Genomic DNA, 14,260 nt, shown 5'->3' on the forward strand with positions numbered 1-14,260 from the left:
AGAAAAAGGAAAAATTTACTTAAAAAATTTCCATATTTTAACACTCTTCATTTATGAGAGTAGTTAATGACAGGGTAATGTGATGTGTAATTACGTTCGACATGATTTGATTTTTTTTTTTTTAATACATTTTCTCTGGCTAACTAAAAGTCTACAACAAATACTCGGGCTTGCAGATTTTTTTTTTTTTTTTTTTTAAAAACTCACTCGGGCTTGGTTCGCAGTACCGGCCTTATTCAGAAAATAACTGGAAGATTAATCGGTATAAGATAAAAAAAATCGGTATAAGACAAACCGGAGAATTTGAAGAAAAAAAGTATAGAGTTCGAGAACCCTAAATTCTTACCAGACGGCGGCGAAAGCTAAGCTTCGTGTTATCGAGGCAAAGCTCAGTTTGTGATTCATCGTCTCTAACCTTAAATTACAGTTTTCGTTTTTCTCATTAACCGATTATTGGATCTGTTAATGTCGACGAAAGATTTGATCAGTTCATTACCAGATGAGATACTTGCTCAGGTCTTAGTCGTGTCTTCCTACTAAACAAGCTGCTTCGACCTCGATCCTCTCCAAAAGATGGAGGAATCTATTTCAAGTCATGAATCTTCTCTTCGCGTCTTTCTATTTCGACGACTCTGATGATGATGTCCATGAAAAGGATAGCTTCAGACATTTCGTGGATAACACGCTTTCTAACTGTCGCAAGCCCTATTTTGACATCATTAAACCTCTGGTCTATATAGAACACTTGAACATCAAGAAACTCACGATTCGCTACAGTGACTATTTCTCTAGCAACCGCTATTTGGTATTAAACGCACCACGTCTCGTGTACTTCGACTACTCTGATTATCTAACTTATAATGACATAAACTGGGAGTATATTAAATCGACATACTGTCTTCAATGACCTATTAGAAGCCCGCCTTGACTTTGCTTTCTCTCCTAGAGGGAGATACGGCAGTGAACAAAAAAACTGCTCAAAACTCTTGAATTTTATCTGCAAGGTTCACATTCTTTACATCTCTGGTAATCAGAGACGTGCTTACCATGTAATGAAAAAGGCTTTCGTCTCAAGCCCCCAATATATGTAAATTTTTTAGGACCTCCATTTTCTTAAGAAGTAGTTAAGTGGTTTAAAGTTGGTGTGAGTTTTTTTTTACATATGATGTTTTTTTATTTTTGTTTATAAAACGAAAAAAAAATAAATAAATTTAAAATTGAATGGCCTAGCTATCATATCTATAGAAAGAGAACTAATTAGGAACTTCGATTATTTTATTGAAAAAGAAGGAAAAAAAATTATGTTTTAATTAGTTTTTTTAGATTAAGATTTTATTTTTGAATATTTTATATGATTTTAAATTATATTATATTTTTTTGTTAAAAATCTCTATTTTTTTTAAACGAAAAAAGCCCCATTTTTTAAGTTTTCCTTAAGCCCTTATAAACCTTCGTACACACTGCTTGTAATACTGCTGAGGTATTATGTCTCTCTCAATCTCTTTCTTTTCCTTTTTTTTTTGTTCTTGGTCTTGTTTACTGATGTGTGGATGTGTTGCAGGTGATGCATGATTGCCTTGATCATGATGGGTTTCCTTTCTTGAAGAACCTGACTACTTTACATTTCGAGAGTAGTAACAGGAAAAAATATTGGGAATTGCTGTCTAATATGATAGAAAAATCTCCAAAGCTAGAAGCTCTGCTTCTTAAGGTATATATGATTTTTCCCATTTAGAATGGAACTTTTGTCTGAGAATCCGCATGTATCAATCTATAAGTTTTGTTATATGGTTTTATATTCTAGGGTTTGTGCGGTATAAGCAACTGTGAGATTGTTAAGATTGGTGGAAATGTGGTGAAGGTTGTTGAGATTCAAGACTATGAAGGAAGACTTGAAGAGTTGAACCAAGTCAAGTGCTTCTTGTGGGAAATGGAAAATCTTGAAGAGATGAAAGTGAAGATGAGTGATATGATCTTCTTGCTCTTCTTGCTCTTCCTGAACGTTTGTCCAAATGCAGCATCCATGTCTTGTGATGGTCGTGTGCTTGAAAATACCAGTTTCGATTTGGTGATATGTTATGGACTAAAGCTGTGAAAAATATCAGAAATATAAGGATTGGCTTTTAGTTATGTAGTTGTGAATGATGATTGAGCTTGATTCAGTATTGTTTTAATATAGATCAAATTCTTACAGCAAGATGTTTCTAGAGCTGTTAAATAGGCTTCAAATTCTATTATCTGTAAGAAAGAAGTGTGTTGGTGATTACAGATTACAAAGCTTAATTAAACTCTACATAGACATCTTGGTTGTTGGTTACCTGAAAGGAAACTTCTTCTTAATTGAGACAACATCTTGGTTTTGGCTGTAACCTAAGGTCTAAAGAGAATTGCAGAAGATTGGGCTGTTTTGGGTTTGCTTTAAGAAGATTTTCTTTGAATTGGGTCGAGACCAAACAACTAGATGAGAGACGGTGTTGATTGCTTTTTTTTTTTTTTAACCACCGTGTTGCTCTTTTGAGTTTTCTCAATGTTTCTCAATTATACAAACAAGTGAATAGTTAGAGTTTTAGAGATTGTTTCTCCTGATTGTTAAGAGCTGATTCATGTACAGAAAAATTGAAAGAAGGGTGTGTTCTTTTTTTTCTTTGTGTTGATTATGCGTAGCGAAAACAAAATCATAATAGATCAGATTGGTTTCTAGATATATATGGCTGTGCATGATAATTGAACTTGATTCCTTGAGCTGAATATAGATAGACCAAAACAATATTGCACCAAATTCTTACAACAACATGTTCATATTCATAATAAGTCCTCAAAAATGCATCTCCTTTTTGAGGTTGCACTCATATTCAAATATAAAAAGTTAAAAAAATGCAAGAACTTTCTAATCCGCTACTTCACCATTTTTAGTTTTTTTATATACAAAACAATCACATAACATATAATCATATTAACTATTTTATAAAATTTGTCTATTTATTGTTATATATAGGGATCTAAAGATGAACATACAGTAAAAATTTTATAAATTATTATTCAATAAATTAATAAATATTATAAATTAATATTATTTTATGATTTTGAATTGAACCGGTTCAAAATATATCACATCCAATAAGATAATAATTTTGACAAAACTCTTATATAAATATATGGTTCCATTAATATTATAAATTAATAATTACCATAAACAACATCTGATATAAACATTTAACTGAGATAATCTACTAAAATATAAGTTTATTAATATTTTTTATTTATTTTAAATTAAAGTTTTTGTGAAACTCATTTTTAATTTTAGAAAGAATTTTTTTAAAGATTATTTTTTAAAAAATATCTTTTAAGATTTATAAGAAATAATTAATATTTTTATCTAAAAATTATTAAATTAATAACTCTATAAATTAATAAAATATCAAAATTCTAACAAATAATTTATAGAGTTTTTACCGTAGTATTTTTATATTAGAATTTATAAGTATTTTATTGACTGAAAAAAAGATTGAAAATCTAAAGATGGACATAGTATATAAAGTTTTCCAAAAAAAAAAAACATAGTATAGAAATAACGGTCACTACTAAATAAAGAAGACATGACGAAAGGGAAAAGCAAAGAGTGATTGACAACTGACTGTATTGGTTTTTTTAATTGGTTTTTTTTTTTTAAGGTCAACTGACTATTTTGTTTTTAGAAAATAGCAAAAGGAATATGTGATGTGGCAAGACCGCAGGGGTTACGAGGGCCACCAAAATCTAGGGAGAACGAGAGAAAAAGAGATCGAAGGACAGAAAATCATAAGCAATCAATGCATTTTTGAAAAAATAACGAAAAATCCTAACCACAATCGCGTGGGGTTTGAAATAGTAGATATAGTGGCGAAATATTTTATTTGTTTGAGTCCATAAATTAATTTGTTGATTTGCTAATTAAGGGTCAGAATATTGCTGTGCGTTGCAAATACTCAAAAGTAAATATATATAGACCAAAAAAACATGACAATCAAAGGGACCCCATTACCAAACGATCAAGAAGAGAAACTTAAAAATCAGTGTGGACTATGAAGCACGTACCCCCACCGACCCACTTATACTAGAGATCCTATACCTGTTGGATTTGCAAGTTTTGAGAAAATTGATTTCCTTAACATATTTAGAGGAACTGAGGAACATATTGGAGTAATTATTTGGATTAATTTAGATCTATACTAAATTTCAGAAAACTTGAAAGAAATTTGAGATTTGAGCAAAATTTTCAAAATTATTGTTACAAAATTTTAGGGTGATTTAAAGAAAGTTTAGGACATTTGAAAAACTGAAAATTTAAATAAATAATAAATAAAAATTCTTTGAACTTGATACATATGTCATTTATAAAGTTTTGTTTTTAATTATGTTTGCTGCACAATCTCCTTTCTTAGTAACTAAGAAGAAAGAAAATGAACCAAGTGACACAAAAGAGGTAAACTTGAGCATGTGCCAATAGAGAAGTTTATTCACTGAATTTCCAATAAGAAAAAGAAATTGATATATAATGATCGATAGAAAAAGAGAAGTATATGATTATCGTCCATTGACAGCGATGAAGTCATATTTAGTTGGCATATTTGAAGCGATACACTGTGGCATATATGTCTTCCATCATATGAGGTGGTATACATTTATGTTCCAAATCATTCCAAATTTATTTCCAATTTATTTTATTAATGAACTCACTAATTTTCAACAAGGAAATTAAAAGAATTTGTACAAATGACTAATCCAATAACTTTGGATTTAATTTGAATAACTTTTGTGAATACTAGATCCAATACAGGGAGATTTGGGAAGAAGTTCACATCATCCCAAATCATTGATTCAACTTGCCCTAGTGTTCTTTTGAAAATAATATTTGATTTTGGTTTTTGAATGTTTCTTGATTATATGAAGAAAGAAAGAACAAAAAGAAGAGCAACGAAAAAGATTCTGTGACACGTAAGAAAGCATGATTACCTTATACTTTAATACACACACCGTAAAAACACGATGCGTAAATTAAACAAATTTTCCTTTCATTTCAGTGTATACATATTTTCTTATATGTTTATTTTTTGTCAACGGTAGACGATTTATATATATATATATATATATGTCTATCTATCTATAATTCTTTGTAAATACGGAGTAAGAACAAAGCAGACATGCATTACATTTCACATTCACTTACTCGTCCCCAACACTTTTTTTTTTTTTTGTTCGTTTTGCTACTTAAACCTTTAGCAAGTCCTCTTATTCTTGGTGAGAGTCATCCAAAATCAGCAAACAAGAGCAACCCGACTCCTCAACTTCCCGTGAATGATGTGATGCTCAGTTGCTGGGCCACTCAACTTTACCTAGTACGAGTCAGAGCAATCAGTCATCTTCGTCTCAGACCCAGCCAGGACAGCACACTTACCCGATTCTTCCCAATCCGGTGATGGTTTCTCCGTCTCCAGATCACGAAATCCAAACATGTAACACGACTCCTTTGTCTCAGCCGCTAGAGCACCCTCCTCCACCTGGTCAGAGTAACCCGATCCCTCCATCTCCGGCGAGGGTTATTCCGTCTCCAGATCATGCAATCCAACCACAACAACAATGTAACCCGATTCCTTTGTCTCAGTCGCTAGGCTACTCACCTCTACCGGGTCAGAGCACCTCGATTCCACGGTACCAGAGAACTTCGCCGTCAGCCCCAAGTCAGGGAAGACGGGTTGTTCAGTCGCCGGACCCGTCTCCACCATTGTCTCCTCCCATTAGGATTCCATGGTATCGGGGGAACGAGTTTGTGACAATGGAACCAGCATCACCACACGGTCCACTTCCACATGAGTTCCACATGATGGACAATCTAAGCTTTTGCGTCCTAAACTATTTCTTTGCTTCTGGACTAAGCCACACATCTTCGTGGTCTCAACGACCAAACCTAAGTACCAGCATCCATATCCAATGCTTCCTTAACCAAACGGCTTTCTCTCTCTTCCTCTTGGCCAACGCGCTGTTTGCCCGAACACGTCCAGTTCTAGCTTTCGTTTTAGACCGTGTCTCCTTCTTACTTATTGTTGTCTCAGCTTATTTAGCTTCTATGCCCATGTTTCCTCCTTATGTTTATGTTTCTTGTTGTAGTTATTGTCTACATATTTTCTCGTTTCAGGGGTTAAAGACTGCATTTCTTACCCTAATTACACAAAGAAAACTATAACCATATATAGTGGTTTCTTTTTTAATAAACATTCCAGTTTCTGTTTCTAATTATATCTTGCCGATAGTGATACTGTTTGATTTAGAACATATCCTATAAAAGTATTTATTTATAAAATAAGTTAGCATGCTCCATAAAATGATCATTAACTAGCGTCAACCATTGAGGTACAACCAGAAAGAGTCCACCAAAAAGGTTTTTTCATACTTCAGTTATTTTAATATATAACTAATATTATAATCTGTTATTCGTGAATTCTCTTACCAAGGAAACAAATAGTTTACTTTTCGTTAATCTGAGTCATGGCTTTTAATAAGTCTGGTCTAGATCTTTAGTCCATCAGCCGCAGGTCAATTTGAAGGCCAATGAGATTATTAAAAAAAAAAAATTTAAGAAAATAGTTTGTAGAGGTCTTTTTTAAGAATTGATCTTCAGACTTCAGATATGATTTGGCTATAAAGTTTTCCATTGCCCTCTTTGTCCAATAATATTCAAGTTCCATTTAAACCATTGTGTCTGCTCATTGTCACAGTTACGTACGTGTCTTTCTTTTTATTTTCTGTTTGGTCTTTTCACATTTTACATTTTCTTTCCTCTCATTAAATTACCCAGTGTTAATTGCACCATTCTTCTGAGCTATATACTCTTAAAAATTGTGTTGGTAGATTTAGAGGCTTTTCTATTATTAGCGTTCATTTCAAAAGACATGTCAACAATAGTAGAAAAGTAATATTTTCTTCTGTTAACACTTCGATAAAATATGGTAAACCCATAAAAGGAAAATATGCTTCTTCTCATAAAATTCATAATCTGAAAGGATAAAGAACTTTCAAACTATCATAGGTATCATAGATGAAAGTGAAGAACAGTGATGAGATAGATAACAAATTGCAACTCACAAATGATCTTATTGCTCTTCCCAAACGTTCATCGGAATGCAACCTCCTTGTTTTGTGACGATCGGGTGCTTGATATAATACAATTTTGATTTGGTGGAATTACTATCTTAAATTGTTTTGTTGCAAATCTTTATTTTGTCTGTGTCGTATCTAGCCAATACTACTCTACTGTAATATATCCACAAATCATAAAACCTAGTGTAATGAAAATTTATATGAAAAGTATATTTAATATTAGAAGTTTTATTTATAAATACATTAAATGTACTGTACCTATGGTAGCATTTGAAACAACTATTATCACAAAAGATATCAGATCATGCATTTTGACCCATCTTTAAATTTCTATAGGTTGATGTCATTATCGAACTCTCACAAAATTCTGGCTAAAGCCGTAAAGGTCAAATCAAACATCTGTCATGCACAGGAACCGACTTACCTTAAACACGAATTCTAAGAAAAAAAAGGATCAGAAAAGATCTTATAAATCCGTTCCGGTTCCCCAATTTATAAAAAGGGAAAAGACCCAATAATCTTCCCGTTCTATCAGAGAATATAATGATACAAAAGAGAGAGAGAGATATCAAATAGGGTCGTGTTTTTTGAAAAACAAACGTAAGTAAAGGTTGGGGACATAAGATGTGAGGATGTGAGTCTACAAGAAAGTGAAATGTACATTTAGGGTTTAGTAAAATGTACGTTATGCGAACCGAATTAACTGATTCCCAAACACGAATAAACCGATCCTTCGCCCTATTTTATAAAAAGAGAAAAGGAAGACTCAGAAAACCTTCACTTTTATTCCATTTTGGCATAGCTAATCGTCCCCAAACTTTCCTCAAACATGATTGTTCTGTTTATGTTTTTGGTAATTAAAGACTTTATGTCTCATAGATTCTTGCGAGTGACCCGGACAATGATCCGTTAGATGGTTAGAGAAATTGACACGAGGACGAAGTTTAGTCTCTAGCTAAGGGTATATATAAATTATACACGTATAGGGCGAGGGACAATATCGACTATATATAAAAATTATTCACATATTGGCAGGAGTATTACATACTTAGTTTACTTACCCCTAAACCCTTTACTTTCTCGTTGGCCCACATCTCTTCACAGTCTGTATTTGGTATATCTTTCTTCAGAAAAAAAAAATCAATATTGAAGTGTGAACAAGACCGTGTGGACTGAATAGCATAAGAAAAGTGTAGGATATGGCATGTGGGTGACAAGAAAATGAAATCTGCTTTGGTGGGTGGCGCATGGATTTAACATTTAACCTCACCGAATAAACTCGATTCCCAAACCAAACCAAACCAAAATTTTGTTGACGTTTTATTCAGCAGATTTTTCCAAACCGAACTATTCGAAGAACCAAACCGAGACTTACTACAGTACATCCTTTCATCTTTGCTGGTGGACTAAGCTACACATCTTCGTGGTATGAACGACCAAACCTTAGTACAAGCATCCAAATCCAATGCTTCCTTAATCAGGCGGCTTTCTCTCTTTTCCTCTTGGCCAACGCGGTGTTTCCCCAAACACGTCCAGCTCTGGCTTTCCTTTTAGATCGTCTCGCCTCTCGTTTTTACTTATTGTTATCTCAGCTTATTTAATAGCTTCTATGCTCATGTCTCCTCCTCATGTTGCTATCATTATGTTTCCTCTTGTAGTTATTGTCTACATATATGTTCGTTTCAGGGGTTAACACACTTGACATTACTCTAATTACGCAGAAACTATAGTAAAAAAGGGGTTTCTCCTAACATCTCTTGGCCAAGTGATACTGTTTAGTATATAAATTATAACAAGTGCTATATAAAGTTTAGAATAGTATACTCTATCATATTAATTATCACTAAACGACGTCAACATTTAAGGTCGTACGTTAAGCCTTATTAGGGACTTATGTTCATGCACTAATTACAAATCAACAACCAAAAGGTACTCCATTACTATACTTCATTTATTTTTTTAATGTAATAATCAATAGTATACTGTCTGTACACTCTTGAATTTTGTTCATCAAGGAAACAAAAATTTGATATATAGGGACAAAGAAAGAGAATAATTTAGTTATCTTTTTACCATATCCATGTTTAAATTTTGTAGTCATATGTCTAATTTAGAGCTTTTTGCTCTTTTTAAAAAAAAAAAATTATCAAACAGTGTAATTGATGCAATACTATATGTCAATTGATTTCGATTTAGATTGAAACGTTCAGAAAGAAAATATGAAACGTAAGGAATTTCGTATATTCTTAAGTCTGGTGTGGTTTGATTTATTTAACTTTGCTAAGGCTAAGTTTACGTTGTTTTGGCAATGGATCTTGTCTAACTAAAACCAACTTTTATTTTAATCCCCTCTGCTTATTTGCACCACAACGTATTTTATAATATGATCAACGGTCCATAAAAGGGGAAATGGCTCGCATGCCATTATTTGTGTGCGTGACATTCTAAATTGCCATTTGATAATCACAATGCCACTAATTTGGGAAAAATACCATTGTAACTTTAATGAAAGAGACCCACATACTACCTAATATTAGGGATAAATATCGATTTTGTAACAATATTTTTCGAAAATCAAAAAAAATTGTTGCACGCCGGAATCTGGGCTCGGGAAATCGATTTTGTGGCCAGAAAAAGAAAACTTGATCCTCTTTGTTTTATTGTCCGCTGTCGTCGTTCTTCGCCGCGGGTAACACGCTGCATTTAAAAGCACAGACATCTCCTCCCGTGCAGCTCGTCGTCGTCGGAGATCCTCCCCTCTATCAGCTCCAATTAGCTCATCTTCATTCTCCGATTAGGTATGGTATATCTTTCATTAGGGGAAATGCATGTTGAGGTATGTACATTGGGTCGATTAGGTAGATTGATTGTTGATTAGACGTCCAAATTGAGCTAGAGTAGACGTCGCAATATGTAGCGAAATAGGGGAAAAATCTACAAATTTAGGACAATTGGTATAAATTAGTACAACTAATAAAGTGTGGACGACTGGTACACAAAAGTACGAATATGAGGGTTTAGAACTACTAGTACACAATGGTACAGATCTGAGTTAGAGTACAACTGACACTCAATGGTACAACTGTGACAAATTAGGTAATAATTAAACGCGTATTTTGGTTTCCTATACACAGGAAGGGTGGGGCAGAATGAGTCCGGCCGTGAACATACACTTTGATTATGGAGGGAAGTATACAGAAGTCGGAGAGGTGTTTAAATGGATTGCAGGAAGTTCCACGTTTGCAATATCTTTGAAATACCGTGCAATGGAGGAGATTACTTACTCGGTTTTAGTAGAGACGATATGCAGGTAGATGGCAATAGATGAAAGAACAGCGGAACTGAAACTGAGCTACATTCCATTGGTATTTAACCCTCAGAGCCAGTCATATATTTATGATGATGAGGATGTTTATGTGTATCTAACAACAGTGGACGAAAAGGGATTTAGATCTGTTTTGCATGTGGAAGTAATGAAAGATGTGGAAGTAACTCAAATGGAGCCGCAACTGTCTCCGCAACTGTCTAGAGCTGGTCAAGGTAGCTCAGTTGGTTTGAACAAAGGGGAGCTTGGTTCAAATGTCAGTGCTGATGCGGGGATCCTAACTATCTACAGAGCAGAGGGACCAGCAAAGCAACACAATGAGCCAATAATTGAAGAGCCGATGGAGGATGATGTTGATGAAGGAATGCATAAAGAATCTGGGGATGATGGTAACGCAAGTGACAAAATTTTGGCATTGAATGATGACGTATCAGGAGGTGATCGCATGGAGGAGCCTCACTATTATGAGCCACCATGTGCTGATGAAGAAAGTCAGTTAGTTGCTGAATGGAAAGATGGTGCGGGTCCTGTAGTTGGTCAAGAGTTTAGTTCTAAAGCGACAGTGCAACATATGATTGAGAGAGCTGCACATAAATACTGTTTTTCGTTCAATACTATCATGTCGAATAAAAACAGACTTATGCTAGAATGCCATCAGAAGAAACAAGGTTGTAAGTGTTATCTTTGAGCTGCGAGCGTTAAGGATTCAAGCCGTTTTAGTGTCAGGGTGTATAGAAAGATGCACAGATGTTCACGTGCTGCGCAGAGTACAAGCAGCAATAAATTGAAAGGTACACCAGAAATGGTAGCATCGGTTCTGCATGATGTCTATCCAGGTCGGCTCGACACCCCAGTTGCTAAAAGTAACATCAATGTTGTTCAAGGGCGTATTGGTATGAATGTATCCTATTCCACTGCCCTGAGGGGGAAGAAACTCGCATTTAATTATGTACGAGGCAGTCCAGAAGATAGCTATGGTATGTTGTATCCTTATTTGCACATGTTGGAGAAGGTAAATCTTGGAACGGTAACAAGTGTGGAATTGACTGCAGAGAAGAAGTTCAAATACTTATTCATTGCTTTAGGTGCTTGTGTTGAAGGTTTTAGAACAATGAGGAAAGTGTTAGTAATGGACGCAACTTTTCTCTCGGGTTCCTATGGTGGTATGTTAGTGTTTGCGACAGCTCAAGACCCTAATCGGCACAATTACCCGGTCGCGTTTGATGTGATTGATGGCGAGAATAATCATAGCTGGCGGTGGTTTTTCGAAAAGTTAAAAACTGTAGTTCCAGATGATCATGAGTTAGTCTTTATGAGTGATAGACATCAAAGCATCATCAAGGCAGTCTCCGAGGTGTATCCGAGTGCTCATCATGAATATTGTATTTGGCATATTTCACAGAATGTGAGAGATAGAGTTAGTAATGTCAATAAAGACTTTGTTGCACAGAAATTCCGGGATTGCACACATATCTATACTCAATCTGAGTTCATTAGAGAGTATGGTGATTTTAGAGTTAGGTTTCCTAAAGCCGTTGAGTATCTTGATAATAGTGTGACGCTGGAAAAATGGGCTAGGTGCTGCTTCTTCGGAGATAAGTACAACATAGAGACCAGTAACTCGGCAGAGTCTATGAATAGTTGTTTAGTGACTGCGAGGAAGTACGCCTTATTGCATATGATCGATGCGATTGTAGCCAAAGTTTCTGAATGGTTTAACATATACAGGAAGGATTCAGCTGGTCCTTTTTATAATAAGAGAGTGTTGCCTGTTGTGGAGAATGAAATACACAGTCGATGTGCAATCACGTCTCTTTTAGTGGTGACGGAACTAAACAGCTACGAGCTTGAATACAGCGTTAATGGACTGGACGGGAAAACTTACGTGGTGAACTTGATAGCGAAAAGCTGTTGCTGTAGGCGGTTTGATATAGATAAGTTCCCGTGTGAACATGCAATAGCCGCAGCGAAGAAACTGATGAGCACGGAAGATAGATCAGCGAGTATCGGAGTATATGACTTGTGCTAAAAATATTACTTGATTGAGACGTGGGCATTGGCATACTATCGAACAATTTATCCTGTTCCTCATCATACTGACTGGAGTGTTCCTGACAACATCAAAGAGTTGGTCGTCTTACCACCAGATGTCAAGAAAAAAGTGGGTAGAAATCAAGAAAAGCGGAAACCAGGGCCCGGAAAACGTCGCCGGAGGACAAGGAACAAGGCGGACCCTCACTTGGACTTGGAGGCTTGTTTCCGGTCTTCTCAACATCCCCAGGCAGAAGGTCCTTCAACTTAGTTTTTGAGTTTTGTAATGTTTTGTGTTTTTATTTGGACAACCAGGTCGACTATGGACAACTATTGTTATTTGTATTGGAGTTTTGTAATGTGCTGTTTTTATGTGGACAACCAGATCGACTACGGACAACTGTTGAGTTCTTTGGGTTTATTTGCTTCGTGTTAGTGTTTGCTTTGTGTTTTTATGTGGACAACAAGGTCGACTACAGACAACTTTTGTTATTTGTGTTTGCAAGGTACAACTGGGTCCTTGTGGTTCAACTACTAGCAATATCATTAAATTTGATATCCTAAATATTTGATAATATATATCATTAATTTGAAGCAGTTGGAGACTTTTTATAACTCTAAACTCATAATAAAGTAAAAGAAAACGAATCAAACTAAAAACAAAAATTCCCTTATACATTTTCTTTTTTTCTCATCAAACAATATCATCTAGTTTAAGGATGAGTTTGGTAAATGTAAGTTTCTCATCATGAATAAAAACTTTGGAAATGATTATGCAAAAAAAAATAGCATCTACGCCTTGTAAATGACCACTAATACTCAAACATGTCGGGGACAACTACAAAATAGTAGGGTATGCAATGGTACAACAACAAAAAACAAAAACTCGTCAAAGTACACTTATGCGGAAATTAGTACACTAGGAACAATTTTTGGACAACTATATCATCGATTGACAGGGCACGTGTTTCATATCCAAGATCGACGGCGCACATGTTTCTTACACTAAGCAAATTTTTCAAAATTTTCAAAATTTAAATCCCCCCACCAAATTTTTTAAGTGAATTTAAATTTCACCAATTTCCCACACACTGTCTTTTATATTAGCTACATCCACATTTTCCCATTTTCCCATTTCCGAGACTTAACACAAGCAGAAGAGAGAAAACCGCAGAAAACCCATATCAAATTGGTGACGAACCGAGAAAAAAAAATAAGGAAAAGATGGGAAGCTCAAGCTCTTCGCGATTGGAAGACAAAGGTAATCTGATATGCGATTTTAATTCTTGATTTGGCATTTCAGTTTTCGGGATTCAAATTAGGGTTTACGATAATAATTGAAAATTTGGGGATTTCCTTAGAAATTAGGGTTTATGATTCTAATTGTGAATTGCAGAGATGGAGAAGGCACTTGCGAAGCTTGCGAAGAAGGATCACGGTATGACAACAAGATGGGGTCCGGAAGTCAATGGAGTCCGAACCATTGTTGAATGTCCTAAGCAAGTCGGAATTCCTCAATTTTGCTACTGCGGTCCTCCTCGTATTGCTCCGTGGCCGAACCTAACTGACTACTCTGCGCTAGACCGAGGCCGGAAGTACTACGGCTACTTTTACGGTTGCTGTGGACCGAAAAACTTCCCGGAAGTAAGATGTCGCTCTGCTTTATAATTTCACTAAACCATTACAAGTACAAAGCCGATGCTTTTCTGTCTTTCAGGTTCCAAGTTGTGGCTTCAAGAAGTGGTGGGATGTCGCTATAGAAGAGGAGAT

At 35.2% G+C, this 14,260-nt stretch overlaps 2 protein-coding genes across 2 annotated transcripts; both read left to right on the forward strand.

Annotated features, from left to right (window-relative positions):
• The first annotated feature begins 465 nt into the window (after positions 1-465).
• Positions 466-7,177, forward strand: LOC18022477 (putative F-box protein At5g40050). The gene is given in 6 exon segments (XM_024158624.1): positions 466-522; positions 524-828; positions 878-1,040; positions 1,562-1,711; positions 1,805-1,964; positions 7,080-7,177. Coding segments are annotated over 6 exon segments (933 nt in total).
• A 4,084-nt stretch (positions 7,178-11,261) lies between these two features.
• LOC112088365 (protein FAR1-RELATED SEQUENCE 7-like) lies at positions 11,262-12,488 on the forward strand. Its single transcript, XM_024158625.1, has one exon. It carries the CDS (start codon positions 11,262-11,264, stop codon positions 12,486-12,488), a length of 1,227 nt encoding a protein of 408 aa, XP_024014393.1.
• The last annotated feature ends 1,772 nt before the right edge of the window (positions 12,489-14,260 follow it).

The sequence above is a fragment of the Eutrema salsugineum genome, unplaced genomic scaffold (genome assembly GCF_000478725.1).
Source record: "Eutrema salsugineum unplaced genomic scaffold, Eutsalg1_0 scaffold_14, whole genome shotgun sequence".
Lineage (NCBI taxonomy): Eukaryota > Viridiplantae > Streptophyta > Magnoliopsida > Brassicales > Brassicaceae > Eutrema > Eutrema salsugineum.